The sequence below is a fragment of the Amblyraja radiata genome, chromosome 5, assembly GCF_010909765.2.
Source record: "Amblyraja radiata isolate CabotCenter1 chromosome 5, sAmbRad1.1.pri, whole genome shotgun sequence".
In the NCBI taxonomy this organism is placed as follows: domain Eukaryota; kingdom Metazoa; phylum Chordata; class Chondrichthyes; order Rajiformes; family Rajidae; genus Amblyraja; species Amblyraja radiata.
In genome coordinates this window covers 86806434-86826363 of record NC_045960.1, presented here as the reverse complement: position 1 = coordinate 86826363, position 19930 = coordinate 86806434, and the positions used below count along the sequence as shown (strand labels likewise).

Below are 19930 nucleotides of genomic sequence, written 5' to 3'. Positions count from 1 at the left end.
TCAATACTTTTGTCAGTCGTTAGCCAATTTGAAGCTTGCAATGGCTTTGTAAGAGGCAACTGAGTACTGTGGACTTAGGAAATGATAGAGGCCCAGACTGCGGGCAAGTGTTGTGCTTAAAACGTGTGCATCAGACATCTATCCAGCAATATTAAAAGTTTACATAGACACAAAATGCTGCAGTAACTCAGCGGGTCAGGCAGCATCTCTAGAGAAAAGGAATAGGTGACGTTTCGAGTCAAGACACTTCTTCAGAGAGTCAGAGGAATGGGATCGAGAGATATAGAGGGTGATGTAGAGAGATATAGTACAAAAGGTAATGATGAAGCTTGTCGTCCACACAAAAAAAGAACAATGATTCTAATCCAACTAATTACCTTATTAATGTAAACCTCCTTCCAATCATCGCTTTGGAAGGAGTCATTAATTATGTCATTAAGTGATTAATACTCATCAGGAAGCTGCCTAGTTGCTCAGTTCATGTTCTATCAGAACCAAGCCACTTCACACTCTTGATCCAAATATGGTTTGAATTGGTGAATGCCTGATACATTGGGAATAGTTAGCTTCAGAATCAAGGAAACATACATCATCGCCCACGTACCCTGTTTCCATCCATCACTTACTATCGCTGTCTCCGCGCTCCCTCTCACCTCTTTATACTGACTATCTTCCCTGTACATGCTCAGCTCTGACTCTAAACATTAACCATCCCTTTGCTTCAACTATTTGACCTGTTCCTGCAGCTGTTTATTTTTGCTCCAGATTCAAGCATCTGCAGAATTGTATGTCTCCAATTTACCAAGATTAAAGTGTCCAGTGACATAAAGAAAAATGGCCCATGCCTAAATATTTTCAGCTGCTTCATTGGTCATTTAATGTGTCACACATTCCTTGCGCAGAAGTGGTGTGGCCAAGTAGGTCAACCAAGCCAGGCGATCCCAGATGCAATAAATGTCTCCAATAAATAAACCAATCCCAGAAAATTAAACTATCATCCTTGCAAACAAACCTACGATGGAGTGGTGGCCAGTGTTATTTACATTTTCACAGTCAATAATGGAAAGTTTAAAGAACAATGAACATAGAATAGTACTGCACAGTAACAGGCGACAGTACTGCACAGCAACGGGTCGTTTGGCCTACAATATCTGAACATAATGCCAAGACAGATTCTTCTCTCCCTGAACGTTGTCCATATCCTTCCATTATTTCAAATCTGTGAGGCTATCCAAATGCTTCTAATCTATCACCTCTACCATATCTGCCTCCACCACCACCCCTGACAGTGCATTCACCACCCTCTGTAAAAAAAACTTGCCCCACATATAATTCCTTTAAAGCTTTGCTGTCTCACTTTAAAGTTATGCCTTCTAGTATTTAATATTTCCATAAAGATTCTGACTGTCTACCATTTCTATACCTCATAATATTTTTAGTTTAGTTTAGATAGACAGCGCGGAAACCGGCCATTTGGCCCACCGGGTCCGTGCCGACCAGCGGTCCCTACACATTAACACTATCCTACACCCACTAGGAACAATTTTTTTTACATTTTACCAAGCCAATTAACCAACAAACCTGTACATCTTTGGAGTGTGGGAGGAAACCGAAGATCTCGGTGAAAACCCACGCATGTCACGGGGAGAACGTACAAACTCCGTACAGACAACACCCGTAGTCAGGATCAAACCTGGGTCTCCAGCGTTGCATTCGCTGTAAGGCAGCAACTCTACCGCTGCGCCACCGTGACTGCCCTATACTCCTATCAGGTTTTCCCTCAACCTCTGCCTCTCCAGGGAAAACAATCCAAGTCTGTCCAACCTCTTCTTGGAGCTAATACCTTTTAAACCAGACATTATTCCAGTAAACTTCTTTTGTGTATTGGAGTGACCACAACTGCACTCAATGTCCAAATGTAACGCAACCGCCAAAGTCTTATAAAGCTGCATCATGCCTTCTTGACCCTTATACTCCAACACGATGATTTTGGGGATTGTTTGCAAAGGCTATATCGATGACATACAATTTCTGTTGGATGAGTTGTGTGGTACCACCTTAATGAACGTTATAGCTTGCTATGCCATTTGAAAGAGCAGTTATAAGGCAACCGTGTAGGTGAGTAGACAGTATCTGATGCTCTCCTGAGTATCTGATGGTGAAAGCAAGAAGTACCAGTTGCAGAACTTGGTGGTGTAGCTGCTTTACAACGCCAGAGACCTGGGTTCAATCCTGACCACGGGAGCTGTCAGTACAGACTTTATACGTTGTCCCCGTGATCTGAGTGGGCTCCAGCTTACTCCTACATTCCAAAGACGTACAGGTTTGTAGGTTAATTGGCTTTGGTAAAATTGTAATTGTCCCTATTGTCCCTAGTGTGTGTAGGATTGTTTTAGCGCGCGGTGATCGCTGGTCGGAGTGGACTCGGTCACCTGTTTCCACGCTGTATCCCTAGACTAAACTGTGAAACTAGACTCTGGGTTTGTGCATGTCCATTTTTCAAAATTATACTGAAAAACTTGTCTCCTTATTTCAGACATTAATGAATGTGAAGATGCTGCAAGGCCTGCTTGCCACAGCTCTGCTAGTTGTGTGAACATGAAAGGAAGTTACAGGTGTACCTGCTCAGATCCTTACCTCCTTTCAGAGGATGGACACAGCTGCACTGATAATGTTCTACATCAATAACTTTCACTGTGGGGATTGTCATTGCAAACAGAACCACGAGTTCAGGTTTCCCTGACAGAAATACATATCGCAGCTGCAACAGAGATACAACTCGCACCAAATCCCCTCCATCATTATTACTGCCTGTTGGACTTACACAGGGCAGAGTCTTCAGCCTCTTGGTTGATAAACAGCTATGCTCAAACACCAGTGTTACATTTATTTCTCTTTGTAAGAAAACAAAAAATGTAATAACTATTTGTACATTTTTTTCATATGGATGACTTTAGAATCAGACTCATAGTCATACAGCGTGGAAACAGGCCCTTCTGCCCAACTTGCACACCGACCAACATGTTCCATCTACACTAATCCCACCTCTGCGTTTGGCCAATATTTCTCTAAACAATAGACAATAGATACAGGAGTAGGCCATTCGGCCCTTCGATTCAATGTGATCATGGCAGATCATCCCCAATCAGTACCCCGTTCCTGCCTTCTCCCCATATCCCCTGACTCCACTATCTTTAAGAGCCTCGACCATACTCCGAGACAGAGAATTCCATAGACTCGCATCTCCCTGTGAGAAAAAGTGTTTCCTCGACTCCGTTCTAAATGGCTTACCCCTTATTCTTAACTGTGACCCCTGGTTCTGGACTCCCCTAATATCGGGAACATGTTTCCTGCCTCTTGCGTGTCCAAACCCTTAACAATCTTATATGTTTCAATAAACCTGTCCTATCCATGTAATTGTCAAACTGTTTTTTAAAAAGTTGCAATAGTCCCTGCCTCAATGACTTCCACTGGCAGCACGTTCCATACACCCACCACCCAGTGTGTGAAAAAGTTACCCCTCGGATGCTCATTAAATCTTTCCCCCTTCACTTTAAACCTATGTTTTCTGGTACTTAATTCCCCTTTTCTGGCAAGAGACTGCATGTCTACTCGATCTTTTCCTCTTGTGATTTTGTACATCTCTATAAGATCACCCCTCATCCTCCTGCTCTCCAAGGATTAGAGTCTTAGCCTGCTCAACCTCTCCCTATAACACAGGCTTGCAAATCCTGGCAACATTTTAAGAATAAGGAGTAAGCCATTTAGAACGGAGACATGGAAACACTTTTTTGCACAGAGAGTGGTGAGTCTGTGGAATTCTCTGCCTCAGAGGGCGGTGGAGGCAGGTTCTCTGGATGCTTTCAAGAGAGAGCTAGATAGGGCTCTTAAAAACAGCGGAGTCAGAGGATATGGGGAGAAGGCAGGAACAGGGTACTGATTGGGGATGATCAGCCGTCATCACATTGAATGGCGGTGCTTGCTCAAAGGGCCGAATGGCCTACTCCTGCACCTACTGTCTATTGTCTATTATCCATGTAAATCTTCTCTGCACTCTTTCTGTAACAAATTTTGTTCCTTATTAGATTTACATTGAAAATGGAACAGGTCCCACAACCTTTGTCCCACGGTGTTCAATCTGAACCTGATGCCAACTTAAACTAATCTCCTCTGTCTGTTATGTGGCCTTTTCACGGGGCGAGTTGACGCAAGATGTCACCAGAGTGAAGTGGTCGTGGTCCAGCACGAGTCTCGCACGATATAACGGGGGTAGATAAAGAGTTCCCACGGTACTCGGCATTTCTGTTATTTGTGCGAGTGACTTGTCCGTTTCCCGAGCTTTCGCGTTAAATCTTGAATGAACATCGTGAACTACACGTGACACAAATGATGTAACTTTTTTTTTCACACACTAAATATATCCTCCCTTGGTTGAATTGGCTCATTTGGAGACATATTTTACTGTGTATGTGGGAGACACAGATGGACTGAGCACAGTACCTCGGTCTTACTGTGTGTGGGAGAGGGGGAGAAAGAGACGTACACTCACAGAGGCAGAGTCTCTCAGCCTGTGTAAGAGGGAGGGAGAGAGAGAGAGAGAGGGACACACAAGGTGGATGTGAAATCTCACCTGCCTGTTTCAGTGACAGACACCCGCCGCCAGTAAATGAAGACACCCCCATCTGTTTCCCCCTCCTCTCCCTCGACTCCCCCACCTTTCCCTCCCAACTCCAGTCCCGTCCCGACCCCCTGGGAAACTGAATAGAGCAACAATATAGATATAGAAACTGAAACAATATAGAAACTGAATAGCGCAACATGGCAAAAACATCTCTGACACGCTTTACCCCCTTTCTTTGAGATTTTCTGGGAGCCATCTCTGCAAGTGTTCCTGTTAAAAAGATTATCCAACAATGACAATTAGGTGGGACGTCCTCGAAGGACACATGTTCCCTTGTCGATATTTTTACTCACCTTCTGTCCCCTCTGTCCAGCTTCCGGGTTTACCGTTCGCAGGAGTTCCCACGCGCTATATCTCTAAAATCTGAAGTTAGGTAATGTCTAAAGGAACTGCAGACGCTGGTTAATGCTGGTCAATATGCACAGAAGGACACAAAATGTTGGTGTAACTCAGCAGGTAAGTCAGATCTGGGAAGAAAAACATAAAAAGCTGGAGTAAGTCAGCGGGTCAGGCAGCATCTCTGGAGAAAAAGAATAGGTGACGATTCGAATCGGAGCCCTTCTTCAGACAGCCTAATCGGAATTGAGTCTGAAGATTTGTCTCGTCCCGAAACATCAGCTTTTTTTCTCCAGAGATGCTGCTTGACTCGCTGAGTTACTCCAGCTTTTTGTGTCTGTCTTCGGTTTAAACCAGCATGTGCAGTTCACTCATTACACGGGTCTCTGTACAACATTGATTGGTAGCGTTCCGGACCCCTGGACCCGAGGACTCCGACCTGTATCTCTCAAAGAAGTACATGTGAAAAATTTCTCACGGACCATAAAAATGCGTAACCTTTCAGTAAAGTCCCTTTTAAAGTCCCTTTTAAAGATTATAGTTATTTTCTTGAATCTCATTAACATAACTCATGAATAAGTTGATGTCCATATGCGGATGCAAATCTTTATTTTTATTTATTTTTTAAATTCAATCCCACAGAAGATAATTTTTACTCACCTTCTGTCCCCTCTGTCCAGCTTCCGGGTTCACCGTTCGCAGGAGTTCCCACGGTACCCGCAAGAGTTATTACGGATATCGCACTGGCCACTCAGTTCATATAATGTTGCAATACTCAACCACAAGTGTACAAGTCACTCTTGGAGAAATTCAAACTTTCTTGAATTTTCTCCCGAGTGACCAAGTTACACGACTACCTGCCGTTAGCGCTACGGTGGTCCACGGTGGTCCACGAATGCCGTACTGTTATCGCACGAGGTTCCCACGATGTTAAACTCCGGTTAACTCTTGCGTCAAGTCGCCCCGTGAAAAGGCCTCTTTAGTGATCCATTGCCTTCATTCCCAGCATAACCTTATGCCCATCTAAAACCCTCTTAAATGCCGCTATGATATCTGCCTCCACCACAAGCCAGAGTAAAGGCAGTCTTTTAATAGTCAGCTTTGTGATATATCGTCATTTGTTTTATATTAATTGACAGGGTTGTGTAGAAAGCATGAATCAATTTATCCTTTTTGCAGTTATAAATTTCTGATGTGAAACATTTTCCATTTATTTAACCATATAACAATTAATGCACGGAAACAGGCCATCTCAGCCCTACTAGTCCGTGCCGAACACTTACTCTCACCTAGTCCCATCTACCTGCACTCAGACCATAACCCTCCATTCCTTTCCTGTCCATATACCTATCCAATTTATTTTTAAATGATAAAATCAAACCTGCCTCCACCACTTCCACTGGAAGCTCATTCCACACAGCTACCACTCTCTGAGTAAAGAAGTTCCCCCTAATGTTACCCCTAAACCTCTGTCCCTTAATTCTCAAATCATGTCCTCTTGTTTGAATCTTCCCTACTCTCAATGGAAAAAGCTTCAACCACATTGTTTGCCAGGTAAAAATTAGTACCAAGTAAATTTTTGATGAATGTGCATTTTCAACACGTAATACTCTAATATCCATAAATACATATTTATATGATTAGTATTTCTAGATTAGTCTTGCACAATAATTAAAAATGAAATTTATATTTTAGATCCATTTAAATGTAATTATGAATTCAGTTCACAAAACAAATAGGAAAGCTTGAATTACTCACATGCAATATTAATTTTAATCCTTTTTTTATTTTTTTTATTATTTTTTTATTTTGTATCTCTTTGTATGAGATTAATTCCATCTCATGGAAAAAACTATCAAAGAACCTATCAGAATGCATCTACATTAATGATGCCGACTCACTTACTAAGCTGCTTAATGGCACAGACTTTCTGATCTGTGTTGTTTTAACACCAGCATTGGACCATTTATTTCAAATGAATTAATGATACCATTAAAATAACACTGATTGGAAGATCTAGGCCATTAACTAAAATCTTCAGATGTTTGGTAATTCCACCATGTCGAGTAAAAGGGACAGTTTACCCAATTTAGTCTGAAGAAGGGTTTCGGCCCGAAAAGTTGCCTATTTCCTTCGCTCCATAGATGCTGCTGCACCTGCTGAGTTTCTCCAGCTTTTTTGTGTACCTTCGATTTTCCAGCATCTGCAGTTCCTTCTTAAATACCCAATTTAGCATTTTAGAATAAATCACCTCCCAAGCAATGTGCAAAGGTGAAAATTTGATAAAAAATACCTGAGCCATGATGAAACTTGCACAACTTTTAGCTATTTAAGTTGATATATGGGAACAAAAAGATCTGGAGGTAGCCAGTATCCGTAGCCATCACTTTGTTCGTGGTTTGTGATCTCTTATGGCAATATCATGGAGTTTTGATATTGACAGACATTTCATTAATTTGCACCATGAGCAATACTTATTTTGGTTAGATTTGCGGCATGGAAACAGGCCCTGTGGCCCACCTTGTCCACAATGACCATCGATCACCCATTCACACTAATTTTATACAATACAATAATATACAATTCAATTTATTGTCATTTGGACCCCTTGAAGTCCAAACGAAATGTCGTTTCTGCAGCCATACATTACAAAACAAAAAGACCCGAGACACAACACAATTTACACAAACATCCATCACATCGTTGTGATGGAAGGCAAAAAAAACTTATCTCTCCACTGCACTCTCCCCCCCGATGTCAGAGTCAGAGTCAAAGTCAAAGCCCCCGGCTGGCGATGGCGATTGTCCCGCGACCATTAAAGCCACGCCGGGTGATGCAAGGTCGCGCACCGGGTCTCGGTGTTAGAGCCCCCGGCGTGCGCTCGCATAGTCCCGCGGCCATTCCAAGCCGCGCGGGGCGATGATGTAAGGCCCCGCTCAGGTAATCTTCAACCCCGCAACTCGGGCGGGAGAAGTCGCCGTTGCGGAAGCCCCGAAAAGCGGTCTCCCAGCAGGGACCCGCAGTTGCAGCCTCCGAATCTCCGGGGGTCGGGTGGCAGCAGTGCTCAACCACAGCTCCACCCGCTCCGGACTCGGCCAGCCCCGTGACGGTGAGTAGTCGGCAGCTCCGCAGCTGGAACCCCAGGTCGTTCCTGTTGGAGGCTGCTCCACGTTGCAGCCCCAACGACAACGGAGACCCGACAAAGAAAAGGTCAGGTCTCCCGTGCAGGGGAAAGATTTTAAAGTTACCCCCTCCCCCCCACATCACCCCCACCCCCCCACACACATACCCCAACAAAAAAAAAAACAAAAACTACATAAAAACGAGACAAAAAATAATAAAACACAGACGGACTGCAGAGGCCGCTGCTGACGAGAGTCGCGCCGCTCACCGTTATCCCATCCACTCCCTGCCCATTGAGGCCAAATTTAACGGGCCAATTAATCTAAACACCCACATGTCTTATGATGTGGGAGGAAACTGGAGCACCCAGACAAAGCCCACACGATCACAAGGAGAATGTGTAAACTCAACACAGACAGCGCCGGAGGTTTGGATCAAAACCAGGCCTCTGGCTCATGGAGGCAGTAGCTCCACCCGCTGCACCATTGTGATTCCCGTGCCATTCCATTTCATGATGAAGCCTTGCAATTAAATGAAATCAATAAACTGCAGATGCTGGAAATTGGAAATAAAAATTGAAAATGCTGGAAATGTTTAGGCAGAGTCTGTGGAAACAGAAACACAATCCAGTTGAAAAAAGCTAGTTTGCAATAACTATAAAGGACCTTTGAACTGAAGATGTAACTCTCTCTTTCCACAGACACTGACTGCCCCAATGAGCGTTTCCAAATGTGCAGTTATTTCTGAACAAGCAACTGTCAAGTAATATGATCAGATAAAGAACAATTATGCATAGGAAGGAATTGCAGATGCTGGTTTGAACTGAAGAGAGACACAAAGCTGGAGTAACTCAACGGGACAGGCAGCATCTTTGGAGATAAGGAAAGGGTGACGTTTTGGGTTGAGACCCTTCTTCGGACAGGTTAGGGATAATGGAAACGAGAAATATAAGCGATGATGTAGAGAGATAAAGAACAATGAATGAAAGATATGCAAAAATGTAACAATGATAAAGAAAACAGGCCATTGTTAGCAGTTGGTTTCCACCCGGTCTTGGTCATCTATTCCTTTTCTTCAGAGATGTTGCCTGATGTGTTGAGTTACTCCAGCTTTTTGTGTCTATCTTTGGAAATATTGCCCTGAGGTTTTGTATGTTTTTTGGTTTGACTGACTCAGATGAAATGCGTTTCTGCATTTTGAGTTGGTAATTCAATTACCGGTAGTAAATACTGTTGAATAAAATCCATGTGATAAGTTACTCATTTTTCCCTTAAATGTTTATTTTCTTTTTCACGTTTACCCCAGATATCAAAAAAAAATTCAGCCAACTCATGGGTACTTAATTTTAAAACTGTTTATGAATTTGTCTAGCACACTTCAATGGAAAAAAAAAACATCCCATTGTACACAGAAAAAATGAAAGAAGCTAAAAATCCTGAATCAAAAGCAGAAAATGAAAGAACTATACGCATTTCTTTCCATTTATTTCCAAGACAATTCTATATTCATGCCTTCTATATTCTGTTGTGCTGAAGCAAAGAATGTCATTGTCCTATCTGGGACACATGACAATAAGCTCTCTTGAATCTTGAATCTTGAAGACAATTGACATATTGAAAAAAATATTACATTTTCATAGCTTTATAGTTTTATAAGCGATAAAATATCTCTAAAGTGTAGTGAATGTAATTTTGTTGACACCTCGGGTATACTAATGTATTTGTGTGCAACAAATTGCAATAAGTAGAGCACTGTTTAGTTGTGAAAAATGTCTGCAGAGACATGGATGGAATTACCATGAAATAACACCGTAAACGAAAATAAACTGCAGGGTTATGAGAAGGCAAAAAAAGTTATATAATTCGAGCTTTATGGATTATCTATAAAACAGTGCAAGGAATATAGCGGTGTTGCAAGCATCGATTAAAATAAATCAACCCATAACGACAATTGCAGAAACATGATCACAACAAGTTTTATCTTGGGAATTGAATATTCTACGGTATAATATAATACCTTCAGGAGGGACAGCAAAGAATGAAAGTGATGAGAAGTGACAGTCTAATCAATTGAAATATTGGAGAACTTTATATCATAGCTTTGAATATTTTTATATCCATACTTTGAATATAATCCTACAGATTCTACACCATCATGTAAGTGATACATTTCCTTTCAAAATTATTTCTGCAATCACTCTCAGGCGTGGAGACATTGTAAGACAGGTGCAGCAGGGAAGAGGTGGGATTGGACTCAGGACAAGTCAATCCCCACATGGCACAAGGCAGCACAAGGCAACATTCACCCAGAGAAAAAAGCTGATAGTTGCTGAGGTCCGTCAGCAAGAGGAGGCAGTGAGATATGCAAAGGCAGTCTCACAGTCCAAACAGGGCCAGTGGGCTACCTGGGAAAACATGGAGCATCGTAAGTTTACCTGGAAGGATCTGTGGGAGATGGAAGGAAGACATCTTAGCTTCATCATCAGAGCCACCTACGATGTTCTTCCCACACCCAAGAACCTAAACCAGTGGTTTGGAGAAGATCCATCATGTTCTCTCTGCCAAACCCCAGCAACATTAAGGCACATCCTCACTGGCTGCAAAACCAGCCTTTCACAAGACCGCCACACCTGGAGGCACAATCAGGTCCTGCGACAACTGGAAGGAAGGAGAACTACCACCAATGCCCTCCCTCCCCCCAACGCCTGGTTTCTCGAAGACCACCCATTTTGTAAAGGCAGGACAACTTCCAGAGAAGCCACTTACAAGAAAGGAAACCGACCCTCCTGGACACTGCCCGGGACTGGAAAATGCAGGCTGATCTAGACCAGAAGCTCATCTTTCCACCAGAGATCATCACAACTAATCTCAGGCCGGACCTGATCTTGTGGTCAACCTCACAGAAGTCCCTGTACATCGTGGAGTTAACTGTGCCTTGGGAGGCTGCAGTTGGTGAAGCGCATGAACGCAAATATCTGAACTATTCAGACTTAGCAGCCGAGGCAGAACAACCTGGCTTGCGTACTCAGGTGCTTTCTGTAGAGGTTGGTTGTAGAGGGTTTGTAGCCATGTCAACAACCACACTCCTGAAGGGAATGGGAGTTCGAGGACATGCCTTCCGGCAAGCCGTCAGGTCGCTGTCAGAGGCTGCCGAGCGAAACAACAACTGGCTGTGGCTTAAGAGAAATGACTCCAACTGTGCTGCAAAATGACCAGCAAGAGGGGTAAAACGGAGGGGAGCGCACTTGGGATGCCAGGTGTTGCTGTTGAGCCCTCTAGAGGTGGCGTGGGCCTATCAACGAAACACCAAGGAAGGGGGGTGCCCACCTGATGACCCCAATTAAGTTTTTACCCCGACCCCCACTCAATATAGTAATATGGTGCCAATTATAGTAGGGATTGGAATAACAAGTCCTATAAGCCCAAATTTACTGTAATGGCAATTTTTATACCTTCTCAAAGTCCAACTTCGATAACCATGACTTCTCGGGAATGTGATGGAGCTGTAGTTAACGCACTCACCAAGCTCTTATGATAACAAACACAAATTCTCCAGATGTTGCTTCTTGATTAATAGGTGTTCATTGAAGTAATATATAACAAAGAAATAACTCACAACTTTCCGTTCTCAATAGCAGTTCCATTCATGGCATATAAATCATATAAGAGTGTCTTCTTATAAGAGTGCGGCGGCTCGTGTCTCATGAGGTCATGTTCATGAGATCGTGGGATCGTGTTCGTGAGATCGTGGCAAAAACTGTTAGTCTTCACATCCCTCGAGACAAACTAAATCTCAAATCTATGAGTCTGCGCTAGTCTCCTCCAAAGTAGACACACCCCTCTACGTATTAAATCCCACCTACAAACGTACAGACAAATAAAAACAAAAAATATTAGACTGGCTATAATATACTGACTTAAGCTTAATGGGTCCTACAATTACCTTTTCAGTTTGAGCGTGCTAGGCAGGACAAAACCTGGGTGAACAGATTCTCAAAATTGTCTTGTAATGCTCTGGCAGCAGCCATGTCATGCAGCTCGTCAGTTTTTCAACCTTTTTTTATTTTTTTAGTATGTTTTAAAGTCTGTATTTAATGTTTCTTTGTGTGTTTTATGTGGGGGGTGGTGTGGGGGGGGTGAGGGGGAAACCGCTTCGGTCGCCTCCTCCACGGAGAGGCGAGTTTTTCCAGGTCGCCTCCCCCGTGGCCTAACATCAAGGATCGACGCGGCCTTTCCCGGAGACGTGCCCGGGGCTTCAGCGGCGGGCGCAGCGTGGACTCTCGGCGTGGAGCGGGTGAGCCCTCGCTGGGGCTCGCTGGAGGGGAGCGCTCCGTTTCGCTAACCCGGGGCAGCCGGCAGCCTGAAGTCGCAGCCTGAAGCCGTAGTCTGCAGAGCTCCAGCTGGTGCGGCGTCTACAGCCCGGGATCTCACGTTGGGGACCCGGGGGAAGAAGAAGCCATCACTGCCGGCCCGTGGCCAACTTCTACCGCGGGTCCGCATGGACTTACCATCACCCCTGGAGGGGAGCTTCGACCGCCGGCCCTGCAGTCTACGGTGCTTCTGGCTGCGGCGGGGACTTTAAATCTTGACCGCCGGCCTGCGGCCTACAACAACTTAAAGCCGCGGTCTCCGGTGAGGAAGAGCCGATCCTGGACTGACTCTGGACTCTGGTCCTGACCACGGGGGGGAAATGGAGGAGGACTGGCCAAATTTTGTGCCTTCCACCACAGTGATGAATGCTGTGGTGGATGTTTGTGTTACAGTTTTATTGTGGTTGTGTGTTCTTTATTATTGTATCGCTGCAGACAACCCAAATTTCCACCAGCCTGGCTGTGTGGCAATAAATTATATCTAAATCTAAATTATTTCTAATGGTCAAGTGACATCTGATTGTTGCTCTGCTGCAGGATAGTTCAGTGAATGCCCCATGGAGAACATAGAATGTAGAACAGTGCAGCACAGGAGCTGGCCCTTCAGTCCACAATGTCTGTGCTGAACATGATGCCTGGCTGAACTGATCTCATCTGCTTGCATATGATCCACTTCCCTAAACTTCCATCTAAATGCCTCCTAAACACCTCTATCGTATCTGCTTCCACCACCACCCCTGGAAATGCGTTCCAGGGCCCCACCAACCTTTGCGTAAAAAAACTTGCCCTGCATAACTCCATTAAATTTTCCCCCTCTCAATTTATAGCTATATAATCGACACTTGTCCACTGTTTGAGGGCAAACTGGCCGAAGTGAAGGCAGTATTCACCATTGCTTTGGCTGAGTGCGTTCCAAACACAGATAATAATCAGCTTACTCATTAATTAGATTTGTTTCCTATTTATATAAGAAAATCAGTTATTTTTGGAATGAAATAAGATTGTATTAATTTCCTGGGAATTGAACTGGACACTTCCAGTTGTTGCTTCAGCTGCATCCTAAAAGAGACACAAATATTCCCCATTCAACACTGCTCTAAAGCAGTGCTTCTTGAACTGGTGAATGGTTCACCCAAGGGCAAATGAAATTATTTTGTGGTGAATGAAACTAGGGGGGTGAATGAAGGGTGAATTACTTAATTTATTTAGATATTTATATACTTTTTTCTATACATAACATAGAAACATAGAAACATAGAAAATAAGTGCAGCAGGAGGCCATTCGGTTCTTCGAGCCAGCACCGCCATTCATTTTGATCAAGGCTGATCGTCCCCTATCAATAACCCATGCCTGCCTTCTCCCCATATCCCTTGAATCCACTAGTCCCTAGAGCTCTATCGAATTCTCTCTTAAATCTAGCCCGTGATTTGGCCTCCACTGCCCTCTGTGGCTGGGAATTCCATAAATTCACAACTCTCTGGGTGAAAACGTTTTTTCTCACCTCTGTCTTAAATGACCTCCCCTTTATTCTAAGACTGTGGCCCCTGGTTCTGGACTCACCCAACATTGGGAACATTTTTCCTGCATCTAGCTTGTCCAGTCCTTTTATAATTTTATATGTTTCTATAATATCTCCCCTCATCCTTCTAAACTCCAGTGAATACAAGCCTAGTCTTTTCAATCTTTCCTCATATGACAGTCCCGCCATCCCAGGGATCAATCTCGTGAACCTACGCTGCACTGCCTCAATCACAAGGATGTCCTTCCTTAAATTAGGAGACCAAAACTGTACACAATACTCTAGATGTGGTCTCATCAGAGCCCTATACAACTGCAGAAGAACCTCTTTACTCCTATACTGAAATCCTCTTGTTATGAAGGCCAACATTCCATTAGCTTTCTTCACTGCCTGCTGTACCTGTAAGCCAACTTTCAGTGACCGGTGTACAAGGACACCCAGGTCTCGCTGCACCTCCCCATTACCTAACCTAACCCCATTGAGATAATAATCTTCCCCCTTATTTTTGCCGCGAAAGTGGATACCCTCACATTTATCTATATTATACTGCATCTGCCACGCATCTGCCCACTCACTCAACCTGTTCAGGTCACCCTGCAACCTCCTAACAACTTCACAGTTCACACTGCCACCCAGCTTTGTGTCATCCGCAAACTTGCTAGTGTTGCTCCTAATTTCCTCTTACAAATCATTAATATATATGGTAAACAGTTGCGACCCCAACACCGAGCCTTGCGGCACTCCACTCGCCACTGCCTGCCATTCTGAAAAGGATCAGTTCACTCCTACTCTTTGCTGGTCTGCCAACCAATTTTCTATCCATGTCAACACCCTACCCCCAATACCATGTGCTCTAATTTTAGTCACCAGTCTCCCATGCGGGACCTTATCAAAGGCTTTTTGAAAGTCTAGATACACTACATCCACTGGCACCCCTTCATCCATTTTACTTGTCACATCCTCAAAAAATTCCAGAAGATTAGTCAAGCATGATTTCCCTTTCATAAATCCATGTTGACTTGGAATAATCATTTTACTGCTATCCAAATGCCCCATTATTACCTCTTTAATAATTGACTCCAGTATCTTTCCCATCACCGAAGTCAGGCGAACTGGTCTGTAATTCCCCGTTTTCTCTCTCTCGCTCCTTTCTTGAAAAGTGGGATAACATTAGCTTTTAAAGACGTTAGATATTGCCATTAAAGTGGTTAGTAAACTGTTATTGGTTTTAATGGCAGTGGAGCTGGAAATCTGATATGTTTTTATCTCTCTACCTATGGTTTCCTAATTTCAAATTAGCAGGATATTTCCCAAATTTACTGTAATATAATCTTTTAGAGAAGACCAGACGAGCTAGTGGGATCATAAATGTATAAATGACAACACTGGAGGATCGCCGTAGGCAACTGTTGAACTGTAACTTTACTTCGTGTTGTCACTTTACACACTCCATGGTTTTTTGAGCTAGTTTTCCAGGAAAAAAACTGCAGTAATCAAAGCCCAAAAGGGTAGGATGGGGCTGAAGCTCAGTGTTTAGACGTTAGAATGTTTTTTTTATCATTCTAATAGAATGATTTTCCAACTCCAGTGGTATTTAACCTTTTTTTTCACTCCTATATTTTTCTTTCCATATTTTTAGGATGTTCAAAAAGTTGAATAAAATAAAATAAGAAATGCGTTAATTTATGTTTTTTGCTCATGTGACAAAATAAATTATATATAAGATTATACACAAGGGAGAATAAGACGAAAATAACCAAAAAACATAAGAAAATTTAGTCGAGAGTGAATGAAATTTTGTGATAAAGACTCAGGGTGAAAGACACTGAAATTGTTTAAGATGCACTGCTCCAGAGCATCAACTGGAAAATAGGTCTTGTTTTGAATTGAGTCATGGGCAGTCTCAGAATAACCAATGTTGTAATGGTGCTGTTCCCAGAACAGATACCAGCCCATGGTTTGGCATCTATTACCCAATCCTTGTTAACATGGATACAATGAAAAACATTCTGTTTTCTCCACTGCTGAAATAACTGATTAAACCATTCATAAAATACACAGATAAAAGCCTCACCCAGATACATTCTCCAACGGAGCCATCAAACTAGTGCTATTACACATCTGTTCATTAGAACTATTCCTGGTGCTATGAAAATAGAACAATTTGTAACCGGTTTCTGAGCAATCCCAATTTTTTATCTCTGACTATTTGGCAAGTTAAAAATTTACATTTGTAAAGTATAAAAAAGTAACATGAAAAATGTCCTCATTAGCAAAAATTGGATCACACAGTGCTATTTTTACAGTTCCAAATAACGCAAAGTTGATTTCACCCGGTGCACGTCACATTACAATCACATTTGGAAAAAAATACATCAACCATTGAAAGGGACTGATCAATTCCGATCACAATCCATGTGTGCAGACTTGACATCCTCCTAGCATCACATAATGCACAATTCAGCCAGTTTCAACATAAAATGGGGTTCCAAGCCTGGAACAATCTCAGGAAATGCAGAGCACAACATACCACAATCCTGTGTTCAAAAGGGAACTGCAGATGCTGGAATTTTTATCGAAGGTACACACAATTGCTGGGGAAACTCAGCGGGTGCAGCAGCATCTATGGAGCGAAGGAAATAGGCGACGTTTCGGGCCGAAACCCTTCTTCAGACTGATGGGGGGTGGGGAAAGAAAGAAGGAAAAGGGGAGGAGGAGGAGGGGCCCGAGGGCGGGCGGATGGGAGGGTGGGAGGAGACAGCTAGAGGGTTAAGGAAGGGGAGGAGACAGCACGGGCCAAATTGGGAGAATTCAATGTTAATGCCATAAGGACGCAAGGACCCCAGACGGAATATGAGGTGCTGTTCCTCCAATTTCCGCTGTTGCTCACTCTGGCAATGGAGGAGACCCAGGACAGAGAGGTCGGATTGGGAATGGGAGGGGGAGTTGAAGTGCTGAGCCACCGGGAGGTCAGGTAGGTTATTGTGGACTGAGCGGAGGTGTTCGGCGAAACGATCGCCCAACCTACGCTTGGTCTCACCGATGTAAATCAGCTGACACAATCCTGCTTTATCAGCAAGTTAAATAGACATCCTACTGACATCAGGAAGATCTATAACAGAAAGGAATGCGACTTTAAAAATGACTTCAGGGCACCCAACACCTCCTGTGTCCAAAGAGAATGCTTAAACTTCCAGGAAGTGCTTGCAGCAGCATGTTATTGCTGAGTTGCACATCCACAAGATGCCTCAATGATAAAACTGCTGGGACAGTGCACCACTAGCAGCTTTGGCATAAACATGACAGGCAACATATGGAGGCTTGGGGTGCTCTCTGCAGCAGGCACAGAGGGTCCATCTGTGGAGATCCAAAATGCAGCACATCTTCAGACAGCACTTCACATCTGGACTTGTCTGATGTGCAATGCACTCACAGGTTTGACTTTCTCTCTGCCATAAGAAGCGTGTGATGTTCTACGGTACACATGATATTAAACTCAACTCAAACTCACTACCTGTGAGAGCACATCACGGTTCCATGAGTGTGGATTATCATTGTTGGTGAAGACAACTGGAGTAACCTTCCCATGATGGTTCTGTCAGGTAGCCTCATCCCTCTGGTACACTCCCAAGTGTTTTTAACTTTAATCAGCACAAATAAGATTTTTAAGGATGTCAGTCACATAATTTGTAAAGTAAATAATCTATTTTACATGCAACACAGAAGAAAATAAAACCTCTCAGGCAAAGTAAATTGGACTAAACTATGATTGATAACAAAAGAAAGTCACAAGGATTTTAATATAATTCTAATACCAATGCATACAACATTTATGACTTATGCAAGTTATTTTTTGGTATATTGCTGAGTATAGAATTTATTAAATTAACTAACCGAAAACTCGCAAATTCATTTCTGGCTGAATGAAGGCTCTACTCAATCCTTATTACTTAATGGATTAATGAATTATTTGATCATTTATACGGCATTTTTGTTCTCTTTTTGCTCGCTCATTCTCTTCCACCTGCCATTCTTTCCTATGCATAGGTCGTAAAGGTTGATTATTACCATCAGTAAAAACAGTAAAGGCTATTTGAATAAGTGCTCTGTAGTTACTTCAAGTATTTTTTGTTACTTTCTTGAGTTGCACATAATATACTCAATCTATCAGATTAAAGTGTTATGCAAAATGCAACATGCATCACTGATTTTGTACTGCTTGCAGATACATATAAGATAGACACAAAATACTGGAGTAACTCAGCGGGACAGGCAGCATCTCTGGATAGAAGGAATGGGTGAAGTTTTGGATCGAGACCCTTCTTCAGACTGAAGTAAACCAGCAACTGCAGTTCCTTCCTACATATTGCAGATGCATATCTTGAGTTCTCAAGCAACACATTCACAAGGCTAGGACATTCATTGAAGATTAGGTCAAGATGTTAGGATGAGTAACCTGCTGTGTTAGATTTAGCGAGTACACTAACAACTTTTATTTCAATAAATTTACGGTTTGATAATATTCTAGTTACATTTATTGCAGGCCATCAGTAAAGAATAACAAAACAAATGCAGATGTTGTACTGCCTTTATTTGTGTTATAGGGCGAGATTAGATAAAATGGGACTTTCTTCTTTGGAGCGCAAGAGGCTGAGGCCATGAACTTATTGAGGTGTACAAAATCATGAGGGCATGGATAAAGTGAAATCTATTTACCATGATGGAGGATATTAAACCTGGAATAGGTTTCAAGTTGAGATGGCTGAGATTTCAAAGAGCCACATGGGGAAGATGGTCAGTTTGTTCCGAGATTAGGATACAGCATGGAATCAGGCCCTTCAACCCACCGAGTCAACGTCGACCATTGATCACCCACACACTAGATCCATGTTATCCAACATTCGCATCAAACACACTCCTAGGAGCAATTTACAGAAGCCAATTAACCTACAAACCTGCACATCATTGGAATGTGGAACAAAAACAGAGCACCCAGAGTAAGCCCATGTGATCACAGGGAGAACGTACAAACTCCGCACAGAGAGCACCTGTGGTCAGGATCAAACCTAGTTTCCAGAGGATGTAACTGCAGTTCAAAATGACCCTTTGAGCCCGCACTGTTACAAGAAGGTGCATTAGCCATTTTCAATCTGTTCCTGTTTGTTCAAACCTGGGTCTCTGGCGCTGCGAGGCAGCAACTCTACCACTGCGCCACTGTGCCATCTGTATCTGGAATCAGCTGCCAGATGAAGCTATACAAGCGGATACAGTTACAACTTTTAAAAGAAAGATACATGGAAGGGAAGGATTTAGATGGCTATGGGCCAAATACAGGCAAATGGCAATAACACATTATGCCCATTCGGTTGGCAGGGACAAGGTGGGCTAAAGGGACTGTTTCTGTGCTGTTTAGCTCAATGACTCAAAGACTACCACAATAAATATACCTACTTGTTTTGTGGTTATCAAACTACAACGAAGAAAAGAGTCCGGATCTCATTGACAGACTACAAAATACTTAGGATAAAAACTCTGAGTATGTGGCAGATTAATAGCAGATTAATAGCTCAGTGGCAGCTACATGTCATTTCCTGGTCTAGCGTGGTTAGGCAACCTGGACAGGAAGTCTGGGAGCTTCTCCAGAGAACTACACTGAAAACACATTATGGTGAGAGGACAGGAGATGGTGATGAATGATGGGGATGAATGGGGTAGGAGAAGGGACAGCAATAGACATTCAGTAGGTGCTGGGTGAACACCACACTGGCTGAGCACCACATTTCCAACGCTGCAATCAACCAGAGCAGTTTGAGTGCTCATTGTACCTCTGGGGCCCAATGTTCCCCCAGTAAGTGCAGGAAGGAACTGCAGATGCTGGTTTATACTAAAAATAGACATACT

At 43.1% G+C, this 19930-nt stretch overlaps 1 protein-coding gene across 1 annotated transcript in view; it reads left to right on the top strand.

Moving 5' to 3' along the window:
- tpo (thyroid peroxidase) overlaps positions 1-2688 on the top strand; it is a 49565-nt gene extending 46877 nt beyond the window's left edge. The window contains exon 11 of the mRNA XM_033022078.1: positions 2537-2688. Coding sequence (XP_032877969.1) covers positions 2537-2688 — 152 coding nt within the window. The remainder of the gene's footprint in view (positions 1-2536) is intronic.
- Positions 2689-19930: the final 17242 nt, after the last annotated feature.